Source organism: Gasterosteus aculeatus, chromosome 9 (genome assembly GCF_964276395.1).
Source record: "Gasterosteus aculeatus chromosome 9, fGasAcu3.hap1.1, whole genome shotgun sequence".
Lineage (NCBI taxonomy): Eukaryota > Metazoa > Chordata > Actinopteri > Perciformes > Gasterosteidae > Gasterosteus > Gasterosteus aculeatus.
In genome coordinates, this window is record NC_135696.1 from 1,504,673 (window position 1) to 1,525,617 (window position 20,945).

Consider the following 20,945-nt stretch of genomic DNA (forward strand, 5'->3'; position numbering starts at 1 on the left):
TGTGTGTGTGTGTGTTGCAGCTGCTTGTTGAAGTCCTACTTCCATAAAACCACAGAACACTGTGTGAACCTTCTGTGTCATTTCAAACCAACACATTTCTATTATGTAGGTCTTGTTCCGAACGCCTAACCTTTTTAAATTCCACCTCCCCAGGTAAACTGGAATGAATGAAACTAAACTAGGAAGTACATTTCTATTCCTGTTCCTAATACAAGCCTCCTTTCTGCATTCTTCCCTCCAGTCGGACAGTAACACCAGTTTCCTGCGGGCTGCCAGAGCGGGAAACATCGACAAAGTCCTCGACTTCCTGAAAAACGGAGTGGACATCAGCACCTGTAACCAGGTAAGGACACGTTGACGGCGTCCTCCGTGTATCGTCAAACAACGACTCCCAAGAGGACACGTCAATCAAAGTCTTGTCAAACGGATGATAGCACTTCTGTCGAGGGAATAAATACATTTTATCTTAAAGTTCATAACTTGGCAGCAAATATCCAATTCCACTACTCTACTCTTCCAAAATCCTTGAACACAAGAGGTCCCGTGTGCCGCGACGGGGGTCCGGGCTGGCGAACCTGCTGTAACCGTCACTGTGCTGCGTCACGCGACCGAGCATCTCAAGGTCACATCGACCCTCACCCTCGCCATCCCTCGCCACCGCTTCGCTCCAACCTCGGCTGTATGTGGCGCGTCAGGACAGCTGCCCTCACCCCCCCCCGGCCCCCCTCTCACCCACATTCCTCAGAAGGGGGTGGCGGGGTGGGAGGTTTGGGAGGTTACCAAATACTTGCCCCTAGATCTCTGTACAGCTGCCCCCCCCCCCCCCACAACAGTCACAAGGTGGCTGATGGCAGCTCACTGCCATCGGCCTTTTGTAATTCTCAGCTTAATAGCAACTATTTATACGCCGCGCTGTGATTGGTTGTCAGACAGGAAGCAGCACCGGCCCACCCATTTGTTGTCATGGGCACCGTGTTTTGTGTACCAACCGAGGTGGTACGAAACACACATGCATAGATACACACACACACACACACACACACTGTCTCTCTCTCAAAGTCAAACACACACACACACATTCTCCCCCCCCCTGCAACGGGAGAGTCCTGCCCTTCATCGTATCTGTCAGATGATCACATCTGAGCCCTTTTCAAGTCCCTAAAAATGCCCGTGACATTTCCATACATATGTCAGTGATTCTCTCGCTGTGTGTGTGTGTGTGTGTGTGTGTGTGTGTGTGTGTGTGTGTGTGTGTGTGTGTGTGTGGCCAGTGTCCTGTAATACAGTCAATGTAATGTGGTGGGGAGATAAAATAAAAAACTGGGGCTTATTTTGCTCTTATTAGCTCATCATTCAGATCTCCGAGTTCCTCCCGTGGGCCCGTTTGACACTTTATTCAATCTGCTTTCGCGTTGACGGAGACTAGAAATTCAAACTCGTGTTGCTCTCAGGCCGATGGCGCCAGATGCCCCAGATGTGTTTTGCCGTTTGAACCGTAATGGAATTTCGAGGAGGTACCAATTTCCACAACCACCGGAGTGATGGCAGGAGGCCCGGGTGATGATTCTAACGCATCACGTCACTTGCGATGAGCAGCGAAATTGCTCCTCAGGAAATGAGTGGATCAAAATCGTGTGAGGGAAAAGCACTCCGCTGAATCATAGAGCCGTTACCTGTGGCAGTTCTGTCTGTAGAGTCAGAGCGCCGACACACGGGAAATTCTATTAATCCAAACTGTTTGCTCTTGTAATGGAAAGCAACGATTCATTTATCAATTAAGGTTTGTACCGGAGTACAAATTGGGGATATGTTTTAGTTGTTTTATGAATATTAGCACGGTGAAAACGCTACGATAAAACACTGTTTGTAGCTGCTACTAAGTAGTGTGCGATATTTCAGCTATTTGGCGCAGATGTCCAAACGACACGCTGCTTTGAATCTTTCATCAACCTTAACCCTTGATCGTCCCAACCCCAGTTTAGTCTCTCTCTCTGATAGTGAGGACGAAACCCATGCAGATGTTTAATGTGCCCCAGCTATCTTATATAACATACGTGCTATACAGTCTGGTCTGGGATCGCAATCAAATTCATCAGAGACCTGCGCTCTGTTGTAGAACGAGAACTGTAGAGACTTTTGTTAATGGACCAATAATAAAGTCTTCAAAAGACTCAAAGTTGTCTTTTATTTTACTTGCGATGGGAGCGTTTGCACCACTGTGCTGACAGCTTCTCCGTCGACGTTGAAGACACCAAAACGTGTTTTATAGACACAGGATCTGCAGATCTGTCTCATGTGCGTCCGTCTGCTACTTGCAACTGGCTCTCGTCAAGATCACAAAGACATTAGAACACGAGGTCCTCATTACTGCATAGTTTTAACTTTCCTGACTCCACATCTGGTAAAAGTAATGAGCTTAAGCCGTATTTACGGTCCGTTGTTCTGCTGCTCCTCCATCAGCTGCCTCCTTGGTAGATGATACGTTTCGGGTTCATGGCAAGGACACATAGTTGTAAAATATATTTGGCCATTGCAGCTCCTGCTTGAGTAGCACTGGAGGAAAAAGCTTTCTGGATGCTGCTTTGTCGTATGGTGTTTTATGGTATTAGTGAGACTAATTGCTATTTTCCGTGGAGTAATGTCTGTGCGGTTGTACTAAGGCAGCGAGAGACGCTGGAACGCCACCAAGGAATCTTGAACGACTGAAGAGTCGGATCCTGGAAAGCAGCAGCAGGGCGAGGGCACCGACAGCGACGTCCCCCTGGGGAGACCAATGAAAGGCCTTGTTGACAGATGGCTTTACCCCCCCAGTCTTTAGGCAGCGGCACTTTGTGAGGTTTGTTTCCACGTCCTCACAATGAAAGACCTCTAATCTACCCAAAAGCTAATCCGCCATGAGTGATATTACTCTTTTAATCTGCACGCACATGCAATATTTTCCTCTTTTTTTCCCTCCCTAACATTCATTGACATTTTGGCCTATAAAAAACAAAGACTGCAAATGTACGCGACCACTTATTACCACGTGTGATTATAACAAAGGTCGGCGGGTCAAAGGGACGTGAATATTAATCTGCGTTGGACGGGACTCAACAGAATCCCTCCTGCCAGGAAGCACCACGAACTGCCAGGGATCACAGCGCCGGGGCGGGACGTCCATTAGCTTAATGAGGCTTTCACTTGGCCGGAGAGGAGATTTGGATCAGCTTTGTGCGACCGGGTGCGTGCGTGTGTGAGTCTGTGGTGGCTTTTGCTTGTCTCTCCTGTAATGTCTAACGATTGAAATGTGATCTAAACTCCATAATAAGATTGCATAATTGTTGCTGTGTCAGTGAGTTTACAGGAGCGACGGCTAAAAGGGGGAAAAAACACTTTCTGCCGAGTTCAACCCGCCGCAAAGAGCTTCTAGCCTCACATACACACACCGTCGCCTGCCGGCACCGCTGCAAAAATACAATGTATGGTTTACTGGGAGGATGGCGTTGGAAGCGTTGGCATGGAAACCCAAGTATGTTCATTAGCTCCAGATAGCATGACTCGTGTCATTTGTGCTACAGCCAGCTGGCTTTCTAATAGGAGGCCTATTTTTTTAATGAAAATAATTCTGCTGGTTCACATTTACGTCGTATAAATTGATGATAAACTGACTCACACTTCACAGAAAATGTAAACAATCTCTTTTTTTTCTTCTATTGTACGATTTTCAAATGTATTTCTTTACCAACAGACACAGTTAACAAAGTAGGTTAAGTGCATTTTTGCATAAAGACACGAGTGATCGTGGCTTTCATTAGTACCCTTTTTACAGTCACGTCTGTGACCCACTTGGACTTTTTAAAATGTTGACATTTTCCGCAGCTTCTAAATGTGATCCGTGTTTCTCTGTACGTGTCTCGTGTTCTACATCCAGCCTCTATGACGCTGCAGAAACACGACACTCCTTTCGGCTGTTTGGTATTTGGCAACTCGGAGGGACAGAGAGAGGGAGGGAGGGAGGGAGGGAGAGAGTGCGAGAAAGAAAGAAAGGGAGGGAGTGCGTGCCGTACGTGCGCGAGGGAAGGAAGTAGTCAATAATCGAGGTGCGAGCAACGACTCGCTACATCAGTGGCAGCAGAGCTGTCGGAGGTAGCCGGCACAGTTCTCCTCCTCTGCAAGGAGGCAGCGAGAGCCCCAAGTTTGGATCTGTATCAAAGTGGGTTAGAGGAAGGAGGAAGAGCGCCGCTGTAGATAGTTGGAGCCCCATCACTTCTAAATCCGGTTGAAAGCACCATTTAAAAAGGCGAAGGGGGACGAAAAACAAGGTCACACGTGAAGATACTCTCCGAGGTCCAGAGAGACCCGGCTTAGAATGGACGAAGAGGAGGACGAGGTGAATCATCCGCCTCTCTGTGTGTGTGTGTGTGTGTGTGTTCCTACGTGTCCGTCTCGGAGGAAAATGTGTTTTCTGCATGTGTGTGTGTGTGTGTGTGTGTGTGTGTGTGAGCATCAACACACCAGAAAGAGGGAGAGTAGTGGGAGAACATCGGGATAATACGGTGCGTAGCCTGTAGCTGGTGGAGAACAGTGGGACGGCAGGTGGAGAGTTATGTCGGATCGAAGGGGAGGGCTTCACTCATTCCAATGGTCATGGGAATGTATAAACTAATGTGTTGCATCATCGCCTCGTCGGTGTCTTTCTGGAAAGCGCTTGGTTCATTTGGGTGTTGTTGCTCCAATAAAGGTCTCAGGTGTGTTCTGTGGGCGAGAGTTCAAAAATAAATGAATCCACTACCGTATGTATATAGTTATATATGTATGTGTGTGTATATATAAATATGTATATATAATTTCTTCTTTTGATTGGTGCAATAATACGAGACTATACCTAAAAAATATGTAATTACTTATTTGAACAGGTAAAGAAGCCCTTTAAGAATTGGAGGTTTCTTAACTTGTTTCTCCTGCGGCCGGTGTCTCGTGCAGAGTCTTGGGGTTGAGGAAGGAGGTTCTTGGTGTCGTCCTCAAACACCCGCTGGCTGGAGATACAGGATTTAAAATTCCTACATGTCCTTTCTGGGACAGGCGCCTATTTTCGGCAACTGAGCTCTTCTCAGCCAGAAATCAGCCATATTTTCGCTAAATGATGGGGCACCTCTCCCGTGATGGCAGGACTACAAAAGACGTACAAGCACAGTCCATTTACCATCGTTGTCTCTAACGTGGAATACAGTGTTATTCTACACCTCATAACATCACGAAGGGTCGAGCCTTCTGCCTGTTCATCACCCACGCTCCACAATCGTAGTGTGCGTACTGGACTATTGCACCGCCATGATGTTTGTGTCCTCACGTCGGTGTCTCCCCGTGTTTTTCCTCCCCAGAACGGTCTGAACGCTCTTCATCTGGCGGCGAAGGAGGGCCACACGGATTTGGTGGAGGAACTGTTGGAGAGAGGCGCGCCTGTCAACTCCCCAACAAAGGTGCACATTCATGTCGCGTTGGCGCTTATCGACTTTAGCTGAGCGGAGATGACAGTGACAGCTGAGTGACCGGGGGAAGGAGAGGGAGATGGAGAGAACTTTGAAACTTGATTTGCGACCTGAAGGTCTGGCGCCGCCCTCGAAGAGGATAAAGTTACACAAAATCTTTCAAAAACTGTTACTAGATGCTCGGTCTTCACTGGTGGAGAAGGAGGCGTGAGAGCGAGTGGAAGGGTGAAGCTACTCGGCAAGCTGTCAGTCACGCGACGTTTAATGTGTCCGGCTCAACAACGGCTGCACGTGTCCTTGGATCGACATGAATTTTGACTTTTGTATTCACGGATGCAAGATACTGTATGTTTAGTTTTTTTTTTTTTAGAAGTAAAACTAGATGTTTGCTTCTCTTTTCGAGCGGCCCAAAGGCCTTCGTACCTTGAAGTCTTCTTTTCTCCCTCCTGCAGAAAGGAAACACTGCCCTCCACATTGCCGCGTTGGCCGGACAAAAAGAAGTAGTCCGACTACTGGTGAAGAGAGGCGCAGACGTCAACTCTCAGTCACAGGTGGGAAGTCGCTGTCATCAAATGAAGTCCAACGTTTGACATGATCGTACATTACGTGTGTGTGTGTGTGTGTGTGTGTGTGTAAGTACGTGTGCCTTGGCCTCCCCAGAATGGCTTCACTCCCCTCTACATGGCGGCCCAGGAGAATCACCTGGAGGTGGTGCGATACATGCTGGAAAATGACGGGAACCAAAGCATTGCAACAGAGGTACGAATAACGCTGCTTTCCTTTGCTTTGCTCTAAAGTCTGAATGGTATTCACTGTCCCCCCCCGCTTTCCTCCCAGGACGGCTTCACGCCGCTCGCCATCGCCCTCCAGCAGGGCCACAACTCCGTGGTCTCCCTGCTGCTGGAGCACGACACCAAGGGTAAGGTCCGCCTCCCGGCTCTGCACATCGCCGCCCGCAAGGACGACACCAAGTCGGCGGCGCTGCTGCTCCAGAACGACCACAACGCCGACGTCCAGTCCAAGGTGACGAAAGGGCCGAAATGAATGGGGGGGGGGGGGGGAGGTAGTGGAGGCGGAGTTCCAAGATGGGATACGTGATGGAGGAATAGGAAGAGCAATCAGGGGGAGAGTGCAGTTACAAAATGGGAGAGGCAGAGAGGAGGTGCGCAATGATGCATTTGACTGAATGGATCGTTTTTCATGTTGACAGTTTAGTTTATTTTCCCGATGACTTGCCTGCCGTTCAGGATCGTGGTCATGTTGATGGGCGGAGCCTCTCTCGGAGGCCTTCGCTGTTTGCCTCCTTCGTCTTCGTCTTTTCCTTTTCCCGTTTGTGTGACCTGTGTTTTCTGTGAATCTCGTGCTAAACCCCTTTCCCCCTAACAACCCTACATCCTCTCTCCCCCCCCCCCCCTCCTCCCCCTTCTCCCCTCTCCCTCTCAATGCGTCCCAACCAGATGATGGTGAACAGAACCACAGAGGTATACAGACTCCATCACCTCTTCATTTAGTTCTGACCATCATTTAGCTCTTTTCTCCTGAACCGTCCCCCCGTTTAACGAGGACAGAAGATGTCCTGCATGTCAGAACTATGTGTCAATTAAAATGAATGCATGCAGCTGACAGTTCCGTACCACACTCCTGCATGGCTGAGCAAAGTACAAAGTACCCCCAGAAGATGATGTTTATTGCATTTGTGAATTAATAAATCTCTCTCTTTGAAATGTATTAGCCTTACACTGACTGAAATCACACACCGATCACACTTTGTTTTGTCATTAACTGCTTCTTCTGTGCTTAACCTGCAGCATGTGTACTTGACAGCATTGTTTTTCCTCTCTGAAACACGTTGTTGATCCTTAAGTTAACTCTGTTTCTTAATTGAATTGCACCGTGTCTATCAGAATGGGAAGGTAAGGAGTAAACCCACTTAACTGTGTAGTATAGATACGTGTTTATACATGTATAAATATCCATTTGTCTGTCCAAGCCGATTCACATCAGTGTGCAGTTGCTTTGTGTATGTTTGTTTATGTTTTTTGATGATCAAAAAGTGTCTGACTTGGTTTTTCTTAGCGAGCATGGTAGAAGCGCAGTGTTTTGGGCATGCATTATATATTGCCTGTGCTATTTTGAGGTTATGTTAATCCTTTGATGCTTCTTCGTACACCAATGTGTGTAGTTTTTATTTTTTCAGCATGCGTTGTGCTGCATCAGTAGAGTCAGGTTTCTATCCTCCAAACGCCACAAAAAAAGTTTGTTTCTTGCGTTCATTTATTATTTTCTGTCTTCCATCTCATTTCATCTTACTTTGCTCCTGTTTTGCAACGCTACTTTTTTCCTCAACATTTTCTTCCTTTGTTTTTGGTCCTTTTCCTCTCAATCTCTCCTTCCCTTCGCTTCTCCATCTCAAGCAGAGCGGCTTCACCCCTCTGCACATCGCGGCTCACTACGGCAACGTGAATGTCTCCACGCTGCTGCTGAACCGAGGAGCCGCTGTGGACTTCACAGCCAGGGTATCGCCCCATTTTCACAAATCGAGACCTTTTTGTCTTCTGCTGTCTTTTTAAAATAAGGCGTTTGTGTTTCCACTTGAAAGCGTGCAAAGCTGTGTGTTTTAATGTAAATGATATAAGCTTCCTTTTTTAATCTTGGCCTCTATTAACTAGAATCGTAGTTGCAGGTTGCATTATTGAGATTGGTCCGTGAAGTTAGCTGCAGGTTGAATACATCACTGTCAAAGGTAACTATTTGTGGTATGGTTTCGTTCCCATAACTTTCCTTGTTTCCCTGCCAGAATGGGATAACGCCTCTGCATGTGGCCTCCAAGAGAGGCAACACGAACATGGTGGCGCTGCTGCTGGACCGAGGTGGTCAGATAGATGCTAAAACCAGGGTGAGACTTTAAGTCTGGACAATAGATTTTAAACATGACTCTGCAGGTTCCCCTTAATCATCAATCCCTTAATCCAAAATACATATTTTCTTACTTACTTATATTGCTATTTAGCATCGTTATCTAAATTGTTGTGGGGCGGCACGGTGGCGTGGTGGTTAGCACTGTCGCCTCACAGCAAGAAGGTCCTGGGTTCGATTCCGCCCAGTGGCCTTTCTGTGTGGAGTCTGCATGTTCTCCCCGTGTCTGCGTGGGTTCTCTCCGGGTTCTCCGGCTTCCTCCCACAGTCCAAAGACATGCTCTGGGGATCAGGTTAATTGGGGACTTTAAATTGCCCGTAGTTGTGTGAATGTGAGTGTGACTGGGTGTGTGTCTCTGTGTTGCCCTGCGATTGGCTGGCGACCAATCCAGGATGTACCCCGTCTATCGCCCGAAGTTGGCTGGGATGGACTCCAGCCCCCCCGCGACCCTGTGTGCAGGATAAGCGGTTTGACAATGGATGGATGGATGGATCTAAATTGTTTAGTTATGACTCTCCTAGATTTGGAGAGGACTTCTTTTGCATATTCCAGGGCACGTTGACAAAATAGTTTAAAATGTCCTGCCATAAGGTCCTTGGACTTTACTGATATAATAGGTCATCATTTCTCAAGAGATCCTTTTTGAGCATTTCAAGCTGGCTGTCAAAGGCAGACACCTCTACAGCTGATGCCTCCAAAACTAGGAAAGTGGTGTGAACCGTCCCTTTTTAATAGTCTACGTTTATCAATAGCCTTTTTTTATTTAATAGATTGGAATATTGTTTACCCGTTGAGTAAACTAACGTCCGTGTGTGATTGTCGCGCAGGACGGGCTGACCCCCCTGCACTGCGCAGCCAGAAGTGGACATGACCCAGCATTGGAAATTCTGCTGGAGAGAGGAGCTCCCATCTTAGCCAGAACCAAGGTAGCGTCCGCGTGGCATCAGCTCAGTAGTATTTCTCTGCACAAGCGCTTGTGTTTTACCCTCCTTTCGCGTCTCATCTCTGCCATGTCTTCCTCATCTCCTTCCTGTTGCTTCTTGTGTCCCCCTGCATCTACTCCCGCGTCCTCACACAGAACGGACTGTCGCCGCTGCACATGTCGGCCCAGGGGGACCACGTGGAGTGTGTGAAGCTCCTGCTGCAGCACAAGGCGCCGGTGGATGACGTCACGCTGGACTACCTCACAGCGCTGCATGTCGCTGCTCACTGCGGCCACTACAGAGTCACCAAGCTTCTGCTGGACAAGAAGGCCAATCCCAATATCAGAGCTTTGGTAAGGGGTTCACACACGGAGGTAGATGATGCAGGGTTAGCAAAGGATTCCTTTCATTCGTCTCAGATAAAATGAAACACAGGAAAATTAGTCAGGCGTGAGGCAACTACCCAACAGTGGAAAAGAAGTCATACGGTCATCCTGTGAACGTATGATCATTTACCTATTTATTCTTAATTTCTGTGTAAATGCTCCTCCGTTACATGTACGAATTAAATAATGGGGCACGAATAAGTGTCTTTCTTCCTCCTCTGTAGTATTTATCAGTTTCTTTTCCTTCCTACCAGAACGGTTTCACTCCTCTCCATATCGCTTGCAAGAAGAACCGGGTTAAGGTGATGGAATTGTTGGTCAAATACGGAGCCTCCATTCAGGCCATTACCGAGGTGAGACGCTCAACGGGCCGCGTCGCCGCCAACATCACCTGTAAACACGGAACACTTTTGCATTTCATGCTCATCTTTCTGCCTCCGTCTGTCCAGTCTGGTCTGACGCCGATCCACGTAGCCGCCTTCATGGGCCACCTCAACATCGTTTTACTTCTGCTGCAGAGTGGAGCGTCTCCAGATGTCCGTAACATTGTGAGTACTGGCAAATCGTCTGTTCCGCTTGTTTCTACTAAGCTCTGCCTCTCGCTATAGAAATATACCATCTCAGTTAAGCTCCGCCTCTCGCTATAGAAATATACCATCTCAGTTAAGCTCTGCCTCTCGCTATAGAAGTATACCATCTCAGTTAAGCTCCGCCTCTACTTATAGAAATATACCATCTCAGTTAAGCTCCGCCTCTCGCTATAGAAATATACCATCTCAGTTAAGCTCCGCCTCTCGTTATAGAAATATGCCATCTCAGTTAAGCTCCGCCTCTCGCTATAGAAATATACCATCTCAGTTGAGGTCCGCCTCTCCATATAGAAATATACTAGCTCAGTTAAGCTCCGCCTCTCGTTCTAGAAATATACCATCTCAGTTAAGCTCCGCCTCTCGCTATAGAAATATACCATCTCAGTTAAGCTCCGCCTCTCGCTATAGAAATATACCATCTCAGTTGAGCGCCGCCTCTCGCTATAGAAATATACCATCTCAGTTAAGCTCCGCCTCTCGCTATAGAAATATACCATCTCAGTTAAGCTCCGCCTCTCCTTATAGAAATATACCATCTCAGTTAAGCTCTGCCTCTCGTTCTAGAAATATACCATCTCAGTTAAGCTCCGCCTCTCGCTATAGAAATATACCATCTCAGTTGAGGTCCGCCTCTCCATATAGAAATATACTAGCTCAGTTAAGCTCCGCCTCTCGTTCTAGAAATATACCATCTCAGTTAAGCTCCGCCTCTCGCTATAGAAATATACCATCTCAGTTGAGGTCCGCCTCTCCATATAGAAATATACTAGCTCAGTTAAGCTCCGCCTCTCGTTCTAGAAATATACCATCTCAGTTAAGCTCCGCCTCTCGCTATAGAAATATACCATCTCAGTTAAGCTCCGCCTCTCGCTATAGAAATATACCATCTCAGTTGAGCTCCGCCTCTCCATATAGAAATATACTAGCTCAGTTAAGCTCCGCCTCTCATACTTGTTTCTTCCTACTTGAGCTCTGCTTCTGTCCGTGCGTACAAGCTGTTAAGCTCCGCTTCTCGTGTGTATGCGTGTTATACCAGTTGACCGTTAAGCTCCTCCTCTTTGGACCACTCACTGTTAAGCTCCGCCTCTCCTCTCTCCTCCATTCTACCAAAGAACATCTCATGGTTGACATAAAGCAAATTTGCATTTCAGTATTTTTTTTCAGCCGTCGGTTTTCCTAGTGCGACCCCAAGAGTGTTTCCTTCAGCCTCTTAATGTCTCTGTATACCAGCGTGGGGAGACGGCGCTCCACATGGCAGCACGCGCAGGTCAGATGGAAGTGGTTCGCTGTTTGCTGAGGAACGGAGCGTTGGTGGACGCCATAGCCAGGGTGAGTCAGAGTTACTCATCCGTTCCTTCTGCTCATCACAGAGCAGCAATATTTCACCCTCCAACTGGTGAACGCGTGCTCACGGGCCGCGTCGCCTCGCGATGCGGTCTTTTCTAACACAACCGCCTCAAGCCATCTCTCTGCCGTCTCGTCCCTCAACCCCAGGAGGACCAGACTCCCCTCCACATTTCGTCCCGTTTGGGGAAAACCGATATTGTCCAGCTGCTGCTGCAGCACATGGCTCACCCGGACGCTTCCACCACCAACGGCTACACCCCCCTCCACATCTCAGCCAGGGAGGGCCAGGTAGAGACCGCCGCCGTGCTGCTGGAGGCCGGAGCCTCACACTCGCTGGCCACAAAGGTGAACACGCAACAGAAATCCTGAAAGATTCAAGATTCTTACAACAAAAACAGATTTGAAACGAACGTCGTTCTCCCTTTTGTTTCCGCAGAAAGGATTCACTCCGTTACACGTTGCGGCAAAGTATGGAAGCCTCGATGTAGCAAAACTTCTCCTTCAACGCAAAGCTCTCCCCGATGATGCCGGCAAGGTGACCAGGGACTTATTTCTCCACATTGTTTGAATAGAGACAAAGTGTGAGGTTAATACAGGACCGTTGTGTCTCTGAAACAGACTCATTATAGAGAAACTCCACAAAATCACCACAGTTTCAGTCATTCAATGAAATTCCTGCTTCCTACAGAACGGCCTGACTCCGCTGCATGTAGCCGCTCACTATGACAACCAAGAAGTAGCTCTGCTGCTGCTGGATAAAGGGGCATCGCCGTATGCTACCGCAAAGGTCAGTACGTCGGAGACTTTCGCACTACGCGCCGCATTCTGCCGTAGCAGATATCCTGGGATCAACCCGCTGTTTTAAGCGACGGTTTGCACTAACTGCGTCTAACCCTCCCCGGATCTCCAGAACGGCTACACTCCTCTCCACATCGCCGCCAAGAAGAACCAGACCAACATCGCGTCTGCGCTGCTGCAGTACGGAGCGGAGACCAACGTTCTGACCAAGCAGGGGGTCAGCCCTCTGCACCTGGCGGCCCAGGAGGGACACGCCCAGATGGCCGGCCTGCTGCTGGGCAAAGGAGCTCACGCCAACACAGCCACCAAGGTCGCACACACACACACAGAAACACCACAAGGCAATCTTCACAGGGGCAGAAGCACAGACACGCATGTTATACATCTTGCAAACGTTGAGAATATGCGACAGGGGTTGAGGTTTACAGGTTTTTCTGTCACGCCTCGATTACTCCTTGTGCGGTTTAAAGAAATCCGGTGATTCAGCCAAGCAGTTAGACACAAAGACACTGAGGGAGCGCCGTGCTTTGCATGTTGCAGACCGGACTGACGCCGCTGCATCTCGCCGCCCAGGAGGACCGAGTCAGTGCAGCAGAAGTGTTGGCCAAACATGACGCCAACCTGGATCAGCAAACTAAGGTACAACTTGTGTGTTAACACTAATTAATACAAGGGTATTTTTAGGGTGTTGTGTTTACTGGTAAGGAATCTCAATACAAATATACAAATGCAGCATATCTGCCACCTACTGGCTTAAAGGAAGCATGACAGTATCTCCGTTTTTAGGAGCTTTACCTTCTTATGTTGTTTTTTTGTAGCTTTGTATACACAGCAACTACACAAAAAAGAAAGCAGGTGCATTTACATTTCATCGTTTCTTCTTCTTCAGCTCGGGTATACCCCTCTGATAGTGGCCTGTCACTATGGAAACGCCAAGATGGTGAGCTTCCTGTTACAGCAGGGCGCCAGTGTCAACGCCAAAACCAAGGTAGGATTCACATGTCAGTCAGTGTCGGACCACCGGCTCAGCTTAAAATGGGTGATGTTTCAGTGGTGTGGTCTTTCTTCGTGCAGAATGGGTACACACCCCTTCACCAGGCAGCACAACAAGGGAATACACACATCATCAATATGTTGCTGCAGCATGGCGCCAAGCCGAATGCCACTACAGTGGTAAGATACAAATGCATGTTTTACTTTATTCACAATAATAAAATGCAAAGTTAAATCGTCGTTTCTGTGTCCCGTGAATAATGTTGTCTTTTTGTTTGACATTAGAATGGAAACACTGCTCTGTCTATTGCCAAACGCCTGGGTTACATCTCTGTCGTGGACACACTGAAAGTGGTCACTGAGGAGGTCATCACTACCACAACGGTAAGCCGGTGGTACCTTCAGACGAACCAGTAGGTTTTGTGTGACATATTCCCCCCAAAAATGAATAAAGTGTTCTCTTCTCTGGTTGTTTCCATCCCCGTGACTGTGAATGGTCCCGTCAGACGGTCACAGAGAAACACAAGCTCAACGTTCCTGAGACCATGACTGAGATCCTTGACGTGTCCGATGAAGAAGGTGAGCTTCTTCATACAGAAAAAGAGAAGAAGAACGTCCTGTTTACGTAAAAAAAAAGAACTGGCAAAGTGTTCAGGTTCCCCCATCATCAGCCAGCTGTTTAGTTATGCATAGTGTGTTGTGGGTAATGTGGTTTTGCAGCCGTGGCTATAAAAGCTGTATGTTTCATAGCTTTGGGGCAGGAAGAAGTCATCGTCCCAGATGACTGTGGAATTGGATTATTTCTAATGGCCATCAGGGCGCAACTCCTCATGCGTGATTGATTTTCTCAACTATACAATCTACTTCTCACTTGATTTATTCACTTCTGGTCTCTAGCCTTCTTCTATACAGCATGATGTTTATTGTGTAATTGATGGTCTATTTAGAGTCAAATAGAGCAGAGTATGCTTTATCTTTTGATTGACAGGTCCCTACAACCGTTGTCCAGGAGGTTTCTATGTTTTTATCTTAAAACGTGTTGCATATTTGGTAAAAAATGGCCCCAAGACTGAAAGTTCTCACAATTCAAAGAACCGAGCAGCAGGATTTCATAGAAGAGACAGAACTTCCTGGTCTTCTTTTTTTTTTTTTGTCCATCCTTCTCGTCTTTGTCCCCAGGCGAGGACACCATGACGGGTGATGGAGGCGAGTACCTGAGAGCGGAGGATCTCCGAGAGCTGGGTGATGACTCTCTGCCTGGACACTACCTGGACAGCTTCAGCTACATGAGCCACAACCTGGACAGGTCTCGACCAAACGCACACATCCTCACACCGAACAACCACAGCTGATAAATGACAGCGCACGTGTTGCCGGAGGCGACGTGTAAAAATACATACAAATCCAACCGGCTTTTTCCCAACAGGCCGCAGCTCACCCCAATTCACCAAAGCTTCTGTCAGAAGGACGGAGTTCTCATTGAAGAGATGCTGACGAGCCACCAGGTAAGGACGGAGCTTTGCAGGACGTGCGCGGCTTACTTCGGAACATGCCGGTGTTCGGGACCCAAACCGGCCTGCTTGCCGCTCCGCAGGTGTCCGCGCTGTCCAGAGAACACGACAAGGACTCGTTCCGTCTGAGCTGGGGTGCTGAGCACCTCGACAACGTGGTGCTGTCCTCCAGTCTGCTGCACTCCGGGTACACACACACACACACACACACACACATAACATTCACACTAGTGTAAACGTGACACTAGAGAATCATGTATTGGTGAATTGGAGACTCCGTCTGTCACAGGATCGAATGAGTCATTATTTTTCACTCCTTCACATCCGCGTTTTTTTAATTTTTTATCTTTACCTCTGTGTCTTTTTTCTGTCTCTGGTCTGGTTTCTCTCACTTTTACTTTATTGTCTTTTTTTCTTTTGTTTGTTGTGTTGCCTCTTTGTGCACTTTCTTGCCTGTGTGTGTGTGTGTGTGTGTGTGATGGTTTGTTGTACTCTGCTTCTAGCCGTTCCTCTCCGTGCCTAGACCATGACAACAGCAGGTGATTCTTTGTTCTTTATTTTGGCTACGGTCTCGCTGCTCATGCGCCGTTCAAATGTCTCCTCCCTCCTCCGGCTGTCCGTCTGCATGACTCCATTATGCACTTCGCATTTCCATATTTAAAGGTTTGCTCGGCAGTGATTGTCTAACCAAGTGTTTTGGTTCCTTGATGTAGATCAGACTTCTTTAATCTTGAGCACACGCCGATACAAAGACCAAATATAGTATTCTTATTTTTCTACCTTTTATATAATAGCAATGTATGTATGAGAATGACGTGGGGCAGTTGGGATTTTTTTTACAGCTTGATCTGAACTTGATAGTCCCTGAGGGATAAAGCTGACGTTTAAGAATGGTTCTCAAATATATAGTGACATTTAAACTAAAACAGAAAATGTCATTCAAGCAGGATTAAAGCACTGATCATCAGTTGACGCGTGTCAACGTCTCACAGACAGAAACCTCGACCATCACTGGAAACACTTGCTTGCCCAAAGATACCAGATATTTAAAACATATTTGCTCCTTAAAACACAAGATTACCCCGACATAATCTTGTGCAATGCCCTCCTCTTTGCTTGCCTGGCTTACAAATGAAATGCAAATGGACCCGGAAAGACAAGTGGCTGGAATGACCTATAACCTGCTGCGATATGCTGATTGTTATAGCAAGAGTCCTTCTGGATGCAATGGCATTCGCGCGTTCTGCATGGAGGCTCAGGACCAGCAGATTTAACATGTGTGCCAGAAGCGTTGCATTTATTAACCCCCGATCGTAAAGAGAGAAACAATTTGCCGACTTCTTGCCGCCCCTTTTTTTTTTTTTCCCCCCCTCAGCTTCCTGGTCAGCTTCATGGTAGACGCCAGGGGCGGGGCCATGCGCGGTTGCCGTCACAACGGCCTGCGGATCATTGTGCCGCCGAGGAAGTGTTCTGCGCCCACGCGGGTGACGTGCAGGCTGGTGAAGAGACACCGTCTGGCCTCCATGCCCCCCATGGTGGAGGGTGAGGGGCTGGCCGGTCGCGTCATCGAAGTGGGACCCACTGGAGCCCAGTTCCTGGGGTGAGTGTGTCTGCCAAATGTGTGTGTGTGTGTGTGCCTGTTTGTATGTGTGTGTGTGTGTCTGTCTGTGCGAGTGCGTTTACACTGTGTGGTGTGTTCATCTTTTCTTCTTCATTCCTCCTCTGTGCTGCGCATGGATCAGTAAGCTCCACCTTCCCACAGCTCCGCCCCCTCTAAATGAGGGTGAGAGCCTGGTCAGTCGCATCCTGCAGCTGGGTCCTCCAGGGACCAAGTTCCTCGGGTAGGACCATGGTTGGGGGAGAGCCTCCCATCCCGGAACTGGTTACATACTCATCCATATTTTTCAATTTTTTTTTTTTAATTCTTTTTTTTTTTTTCCACCCTTTATTTATTTCCCTGATATGATATTCAATAGTTTATTTTTCTTTACTCCCCCTGTTTCTTTGTCTGAAACCTTGTGGTGTTGTGGTATCCTTATGCTTTTCCTCCATAGAAACAATCCCCAATCTAGTTGGATTTTGATTATCTCGTTGCGTTTGAATATTTTTCAACTGCCTTTTTCATTAATATCTTCTTTTTTTTTTACCAGGCATGTAATGCACCTGCTATTTTTAAACTCAATTTTGAGTCTTGACTTCTTTTCTGTTTAGTTTTTTTCCTTTTATTGCACAAATCAAACCGAGGCTTCTCCAACGAAGCCATTACAGACTTGTGTTTGACTTTCGCCGTATCGCCATCTCTAGGCCCGTGATTGTGGAGATCCCCCATTTCGCAGCCCTGCGGGGAACAGAGAGGGAGCTGGTGATCTTGAGGAGTGAGACAGGGGAGAGCTGGAGGGAACACCACTGTGACTTCACCGAAGAAGAACTGAACCAGATACTCAACGGCATGGATGAAAGTACGGCATCTTATCTAGACCAGTAACAAAGGGTGGTTGGTAGCTGGTGACATCTTGCATTAGGGGCATTTTTCATGAAAACAATACATCAAAGATGAGATGATAACATTAAGCCAACAAATAAAACAATCTGAAACATTGTCCACACTTTACACAGTTAACTGCTCTCGTGGACTTCATACTAAACATATGCACTCGTCACAGAACTTGATTCTCCGGAGGAGCTTGAAAAGAAAAGAATATGCCGCATCATCACCCGAGACTTCCCGCAGTATTTCGCGGTGGTGTCGCGGATAAAGCAGGACAGCCATTTGATTGGACCAGAAGGCGGCGTCCTCAGCAGCACGCTCGTGCCGCAGGTCCAGGCGGTCTTCCCCGAGGGAGCCCTCACCAAGAAGATCAGAGTAGGGTTGCAGGTACGTACACCGAGTCAAATGTTCAGAGTTGTGGCGACAGATGAAGTAGTGTTGACTGTGGTTGCTCGCTGTCCCAGGCCCAGCCCATTGAGGTCGAGGTGGTGAGAAAGATCCTGGGCAACAAAGCCACGTTCAGCTCAATCGTCACCTTGGAGCCGCGGAGGCGAAAGTTCCACAAGCCAATCACAATGACCCTCCCTATTCCCAAGAGCTCCAATAGTGACGGGGCCAGCGGCGTGTACAGCGGCGGGACCCCCACCCTACGTTTGCTTTGTAGCATAACAGGTAGGTGGTCGACCAGCAAACCAAACCAAACCAAAAATAGTAAAAGGCTTTTCAGCTGTTTGTGGCATTGTAAGACGGTCAAAATTAATACATATTTAATGCAATTTAAAAAGAGATTTTCTCTCAATGCATTCCTGCATCAGGAAATCCTGTCATCATTTTTGTTTTGTATAAATAATACCAAAGAAAAGGGTACAAGCGGTACAGCTTTGCGTTTCAGGTGGAACGACTCCGGCCCAGTGGGAGGACATAACCGGCTCCACGCCTCTCACCTTCGTTAACCAATGCGTGTCCTTTACCACAAACGTGTCCGCGAGGTAAAACCTCTAAAGTGTCCTTCGCTTGGGAGCTCAACACTTTCGTGATGGAGGTGATCTGACTAGACGTGTCCCTCGTGTTCGTCCTAGGTTCTGGCTGATCGACTGCAGACAGATCCAGGAGTCTGTCAGCTTTGGCTCTCAGCTGTACAGAGAGATCATCTGTGTTCCGTACATGGCCAAGTTTGTGATCTTTGCGAAGACGCTGGACCCCATTGAGGCCCGCCTGCGCTGTTTCTGCATGACGGACGACAAGATGGACAAGACCCTGGAGCAGCAGGAGAACTTCACGGAAGTCGCCCGGAGCCGAGACGTTGAGGTGGGGCACAAATGAGAAGAGGGGGAAAGTGGGGAAAGAGGATTGATTTGTCTGAGGTAGAAAGAAGGATAGAAGTGTGGTATAAAGAAGACATGCTGTGCACTGAATAGTGAAGAGTGGGTGCCAGGGACACAAAAATAGGTTCATGCAGACACAGTCTAGCAACTAGTTCTTATTAATACATTTCATGTCCTTTGAAAAATTCTCTTTTTGAGATTTGACGACTTGTCACATCTCCACACAGGTGCTGGAAGGAAAACCCATATTTGCCGACTGCTTTGGAAACCTTGTTCCTCTAACCAAGAGCGGGCAGCACCACGTCTTTAGCTTCTTTGCCTTCAAGGAGAACCGACTGGCCCTCTTCATCAAGGTATGACTGCAGATTGGATCAAAATGAAGCTGAAATGTCACTTATTTACTGATGTTAATGGAGCGAATGGTCGTTCAATCCATGGACAGATTAGAGACACGGCACAGGAGCCATGCGGTCGCTTGTCCTTCACCAAGGAACCGCGCACATATCGCACACTAAACCACAATGCCATCTGCAACCTTAACATCACTCTCCCTGCATACTCAAAGGTTAGTGCCCACAGCACCTCTCGCTTTCTATTCACATAACAGGACATTCTTTGTAGTCGCATTGTGTAACGGCATTGTTTCCCTTTTATTCTTCTCTTCAGGAGTCTGATTCAGACCAAGATGCAGATGATGAGGTATATGAACTTTATTTGATACAGTTCCCCCAACCAAATAATTGGGTCATAACTAGGTTCTAGCTAACCTTGCTTTTTAAATCCTTTCTTGCAGAGTGAGAGGAGTGACAAGAAATGTAAGCTAAACCCTTGTTTTGTGTCAAACAATTTTAGAATCGTGTGATTTATTTTCACAAATCGGAACGGACCCCTTAACAAGAGACACATGGCCTCCATTTTTCAATGGTTGGGTTGTCTGTGGCTCTACAGTATATACAGTAATTATTGTATCAATATTTAGTACATCATCTAAATTGGAGAAACATCACTTGACATCAGATCATAAAGGTTGTAAAGTATTAGTTTAGAAATATTTAGACATTTATGTACTAACAAATAGACTGATTTTACTGCTTTTACTTTCCATTTAGGTTAAGCCTGCGATCTTATTTTTCTCTACTAACACTGTACTGTTACATGTTTGTTAATGGAAGCTATGCTATGGCTGATGTACTCTGCATTTCCCTCACTCCAAATCCCATTTACTTTCTCTCACCCATTCCATTTTCTATCTAACATTTACTTTTAATCCAAAATGAAGGTCAAAATAATACTTTTTATCCAAATCCTCTCAAAATTGATGTGATTTCTTCTGTATTTTCCTTAAAATCTCATCTTTGACACATGTTTTTTGTTTATAATATGCAGCATGAAAGTATTCATTTTGACCACTCATTTTTCTAATCCCATTTATTTAACATTTTAACCAAACATCATACTTTGGTTGGTTCTTTTTAAGTGTTGTGCTTGTTTGTATTTTATTATTGCTGATTTATATTTTATTATGGCTTAATTTTTTTTTTGGCCACTATTTTGATTGACCAGCATTCCTCGGTTACTTTCACTCATTCATAGAGTTGCACCACAATTCAAATCCCTATTTGCAATTTTCCATGATTGCTATTTGAAGCCACTACCTTTTATCTGTAGGTAATCTAATGTTTCGAACAGAAGTTAATTACTACATCACATAACTTACTTATTTGTAAGGGAAGTGTTTTACTTACAAATACAAAATATTTAAAAACTTTAAAACTGACATACTTGACATACAAACCTCCTTCTATCAAAAACCCTTGTATTTGCTTTTATTCAAATTATGCTTTTATCTTTTAAGACTTTATTTTTAAGCAGACTTGACTCTTCATGTGAGCAACAATCTTGAGAAGTTTTGTTTGTCTGTTATCCTTACTTCTTGTCCATTTGTTCCTTATGTAGATATCTCTGTTCTCTTTGGTTGTTTTTATGTACTCTCCTAATATGTAGTGAAACAAATCATTAAGATCTTATTCTCGCCCATATTCTACCTCTTTTGTTCTCCTCTTGGCTTTGCTTCTGCTGTCGCTGCTCTTCTCCCCTCCAACCTCCTCTGGATCCCTTTGTCATCTTCTTTTCGGTCTTCTTTTCAAGACTTTCTTATCCTCTGCCCTGTCATTCTTCTCCACACTCTTTGAACTGAAGA

At 46.7% G+C, this 20,945-nt stretch overlaps 1 protein-coding gene across 19 annotated transcripts in view; it reads left to right on the forward strand.

Annotated features, from left to right (window-relative positions):
- The window catches only part of ank2a (ankyrin 2a, neuronal), a 71,119-nt gene that overhangs the window by 10,126 nt on the left and 40,048 nt on the right, over positions 1-20,945 (forward strand). For 5 of the 19 annotated variants that reach the window (XM_078080019.1, XM_078080021.1, XM_078080031.1 and 2 more), the window contains exons 2-38: positions 242-343; positions 5,361-5,459; positions 5,921-6,019; positions 6,129-6,227; positions 6,306-6,491; positions 6,926-6,949; positions 7,883-7,984; positions 8,266-8,364; positions 9,212-9,310; positions 9,463-9,660; positions 9,948-10,046; positions 10,143-10,241; positions 11,514-11,612; positions 11,778-11,975; positions 12,067-12,165; positions 12,319-12,417; positions 12,541-12,738; positions 12,969-13,067; positions 13,318-13,416; positions 13,503-13,601; positions 13,707-13,805; positions 13,928-14,000; positions 14,601-14,727; positions 14,848-14,926; positions 15,016-15,119; positions 15,436-15,471; positions 16,308-16,532; positions 16,675-16,773; positions 17,237-17,391; positions 17,596-17,807; positions 17,885-18,092; positions 18,313-18,409; positions 18,500-18,728; positions 18,973-19,098; positions 19,188-19,310; positions 19,412-19,444; positions 19,539-19,560. In XM_078080019.1, coding sequence (XP_077936145.1) covers positions 242-343; positions 5,361-5,459; positions 5,921-6,019; positions 6,129-6,227; positions 6,306-6,491; positions 6,926-6,949; positions 7,883-7,984; positions 8,266-8,364; positions 9,212-9,310; positions 9,463-9,660; positions 9,948-10,046; positions 10,143-10,241; positions 11,514-11,612; positions 11,778-11,975; positions 12,067-12,165; positions 12,319-12,417; positions 12,541-12,738; positions 12,969-13,067; positions 13,318-13,416; positions 13,503-13,601; positions 13,707-13,805; positions 13,928-14,000; positions 14,601-14,727; positions 14,848-14,926; positions 15,016-15,119; positions 15,436-15,471; positions 16,308-16,532; positions 16,675-16,773; positions 17,237-17,391; positions 17,596-17,807; positions 17,885-18,092; positions 18,313-18,409; positions 18,500-18,728; positions 18,973-19,098; positions 19,188-19,310; positions 19,412-19,444; positions 19,539-19,560 — 4,342 coding nt within the window. Of the gene's footprint in view, positions 1-241; positions 344-4,052; positions 4,370-5,360; positions 5,460-5,920; positions 6,020-6,128; positions 6,228-6,305; positions 6,492-6,925; positions 6,950-7,882; positions 7,985-8,265; positions 8,365-9,211; positions 9,311-9,462; positions 9,661-9,947; positions 10,047-10,142; positions 10,242-11,513; positions 11,613-11,777; positions 11,976-12,066; positions 12,166-12,318; positions 12,418-12,540; positions 12,739-12,968; positions 13,068-13,317; positions 13,417-13,502; positions 13,602-13,706; positions 13,806-13,927; positions 14,001-14,600; positions 14,728-14,847; positions 14,927-15,015; positions 15,120-15,435; positions 15,472-16,307; positions 16,533-16,674; positions 16,774-17,236; positions 17,392-17,595; positions 17,808-17,884; positions 18,093-18,312; positions 18,410-18,499; positions 18,729-18,972; positions 19,099-19,187; positions 19,311-19,411; positions 19,445-19,538; positions 19,561-20,945 lie in introns of those variants that run through there. The other 14 variants (XM_078080024.1, XM_078080033.1, XM_078080034.1 and 11 more) reach the window with 10 other exon arrangements.